This window comes from Macaca nemestrina, chromosome 4 (genome assembly GCF_043159975.1).
Source record: "Macaca nemestrina isolate mMacNem1 chromosome 4, mMacNem.hap1, whole genome shotgun sequence".
Lineage (NCBI taxonomy): Eukaryota > Metazoa > Chordata > Mammalia > Primates > Cercopithecidae > Macaca > Macaca nemestrina.
In genome coordinates, this window is record NC_092128.1 from 14,459,590 (window position 1) to 14,462,772 (window position 3,183).

The 3,183-nt window shown below is 37.1% G+C and overlaps 1 protein-coding gene across 4 annotated transcripts in view; it reads left to right on the forward strand.

Moving 5' to 3' along the window:
* LOC105474828 (thiamin pyrophosphokinase 1) overlaps window positions 1–3,183 on the forward strand; it is a 391,525-nt gene that overhangs the window by 307,308 nt on the left and 81,034 nt on the right. For 3 of the 4 annotated variants that reach the window (XM_011729642.3, XM_011729641.3, XM_071094307.1), the window contains one exon: window positions 1,446–1,550. The exons of the other annotated variant lie outside the window; for it this stretch is intronic. In XM_011729642.3, the coding sequence (XP_011727944.2) occupies window positions 1,446–1,550 (105 nt within the window). The remainder of the gene's footprint in view (window positions 1–1,445; window positions 1,551–3,183) is intronic. 4 annotated transcript variants of the gene reach the window in all.

Genomic DNA, 3,183 nt, shown 5'->3' on the forward strand with positions numbered 1-3,183 from the left:
ATTTTGGGATTGTTAATTCCAACTGTATAGAGATACAGTTGATTTCTGCAGTTTATCTTGTATCCTGCAACCTTGCTGAACTTATTCCTTAGGACTAATGTATTTTTAGCAGATTTCTTAGGAGTTTCTATGTACAAGATCACAATTTCTGCAAATAGAAGTACTTTTACTTCTTTTCAAATCTAGATGCTTTTTATTCCTTTTTCTCGCCAAATTGTCCTGGCTAGAACCTCAGGTACAATATTGAATAAAAGTGTTGAGAGTGTACATCCTTGTTGTGTTCCTGATCTTAGGAAGAAAGCATCTAGTTTTCTGTTCTCAAGAATGATGTTAATTGTGGGCTTTTCATAGATGTCCTTTATTAGATTAAGGGAGTTATTTGCTATTTCCAGTTGTTGAGTGGTTATATTATGAAAGTGTGTTGGATTTTGTATCTTTCTGCATCTGTTGAAATGAACATTTGATTTTAAAACTTCTATTGATATGTTTTACATTAATTGAATTTCAGATATTAAATCAAACTTGCATCCCTGGAATAAATCCCACTTGGTCATAATGTGTAATTATTGTTATATGTTACTGGATTTGGTTTCTGACTATTTTGTTGAGGATTTTTGCATCCATATTCCTAACAGATATTGTTCTGTGACTTTCTCTTCTTGTGATGTCTTTGTCTGGTTTTAGTATCGGGATAATACTCTTAAAGTTCAGGTATTCAAGAGAGAAACTATTAAGATAAACTATTTAAGATAATGCTCTTAAAGTTCAAGTATTCAAGAGAGAAACTGGGGAAGTCAGCCAAGGCAGCAAGAACAACCCAATTAAAGTAGAGCTAGCAGGCAAGATGCAGAATGTGGGGTACATGACACAGGGATTTTTACAGTGTAGAAAATTTTCATGTTTGACCGTATATTTGAAGATAGATAGATAGATAGATAGATAGATAGATAGATAGATAGATAGACAGACAGACAGACAGACAGACAGACAGATAGACAGACAGACAGACTTAGAATGGGTGTTGTCTGATAGGTAGATGAAGAAAATTGACAATATTTGTTAAAATTTTCATGATACAAGTTTTTTTCAGATTTATCAGTTCCCTATTGCTGCTATAACAAATTGCCACCAACTTAGTGGCCTAAAACAACACAAAGTCATGATTTTACAGTTTGGAGGACAGTCAGAAATAAGTCTCATGAGACTAAAATACAAGCATTGGCAGAGCTTCATTCCTCCTGGAGGCTGCAGGAGGGAATATTTTTCTAACCCTTTCCAGCTTCTAAAGGCCACCCACACTTCTTGGCTCCTAACCCTTTCCTCCATCCTCAGGACCTGGCAGCATAGCACCGTCAAATCTCTCTCCCTCTTTTTCTGACCTCTCCTTCCACTGTCACATTTTTTTTTTTTCTCTGACTCTGAGTCTTCTGCCTTCTTGTTTTAAGGAACTTGTGACTACACTAGGACCACCTGGATAGCCAAGGATAATCCCATCCCAAGATTAATCAGATTAATCATTCTTAATCCATCTGTAAAGTTCCTCTTGCCATGTAAGTAGCATATTGGCAGGTTCCGGGGATTACAATTGAGGACTTTTTAGTGGCCCGTTATTCAGCCTACCATATCAGATAGTAATCCGGTGATTTTCTAAAATAATACTTCTTGAATACAGTTATCATGCCATTGAATCTGTACAATTGCTCTGAAAAATCAATATATAAAGACAGTGTATAATTGTATTCTTTTTGAAAAACTGAATGTCAGTGTTGTCATTCATCTTGCCTCAGGTAACTTGTGGTTAAGAATCAAGACATAAACAAATTGTGCAGGTCGAATTTATTTGATGCCCTCAACAGGGAATGAGGGCTACCATTTCCATTCAAGGTAGTTACTGTTCACCAAAATTGTAGTAAGTTTAGCCATGTGTGTATTTTGATGCTTCAGAACCAGGAAGGAAGTCGGCAGGTTTAGTTAGGCTAGAGCTCACTCTTCACTCCATGGCAGGTTGTATCTAGTCTCTTCTTAGACATATGTTTCCCAGCCTATTTGCATGTCTTCTCTTTTTTTAGCCTTTTTAAGTTGTACTTATATGAGAGACTGATACTTTATACCAATAAGAGGCAGCAATCTGATGTGGAAATAAGATTTTCGAGGCTCTAACAACATGTGGCTGTAAAGGCAACAAGAGAGAGTCTAACTTTCTCCCTCCTGTTTTCGTTGCCTTTCTGGCCACATGTTGTTAGAGTCTCCGGACTCTAAGAGTCCTTACAGATCAGTCTAGTAGTTGCCAGTTACTTCACTGAGCACACATACACCATTAAACTGCTGGTGGACTACTTATGTGGCTATCACTCTTACTCCTCTCCCTTCCACATCCGCATATACCTACACTCGTATATAATACAAGCTTAGTTTGTTTATTATGCACAAGATTTGGTCAGTTGGGGATTATAGACCACAAAACTACCACTTTTGATGAGTTCCGATTATTAGCATTGAGGAATGGTTGCACCAGTTGGCAATCGTGGGAAACTCTCGGACCTAGCTTTTTTGAAGAAGGCAAAGTCTGGGGAGGGGGTCGATTAGCAGGAGATATTATTTCTCTATAGAGAAAAATACATGGAAAAACAAGATTACTTTTTAGATTATGTCATTCTGAAGATTGCATAGTATTCTACTTGTAAGCAAATACATTTTCAGGCATATGAGACTAATGACACACAACCAACTGCAAACTAGGATTTAATAATATATTCCATTAATTCAGCTCCAGTTCCATTTTCCATGTTGTAGGATTTGAACCAGACACAAAAGATTTCTCTAAAGTCCTTGCCCTTTTGTGATTCTGCTGAGAGCACAAGGAACCCACAATAACTTACCATATGCCGTAGTCATCCTGTTTTGTTTCTAAAAAAACTCCCAACAACCTGACATACTTGTTATGGTTGATTCTTGGCATTTAAATATGAAAACAATCAATGTTCATTTGTAGAGAATATGACAAGTGGGAATTTGTGTGCAGGCCAATTTTTCATTGACCTGCATTCAGGAACATTATTATAACTCAGGCTTGCCTCCTACATTGTTTAAATGAGTTGATTTCCCAGTATTTGTGTGGGCAGGTTGAGTGATGAGAATGACTTCAGTGTAAACGCGAGTCCCTTTGTGTTTCCCCTTCTCCAG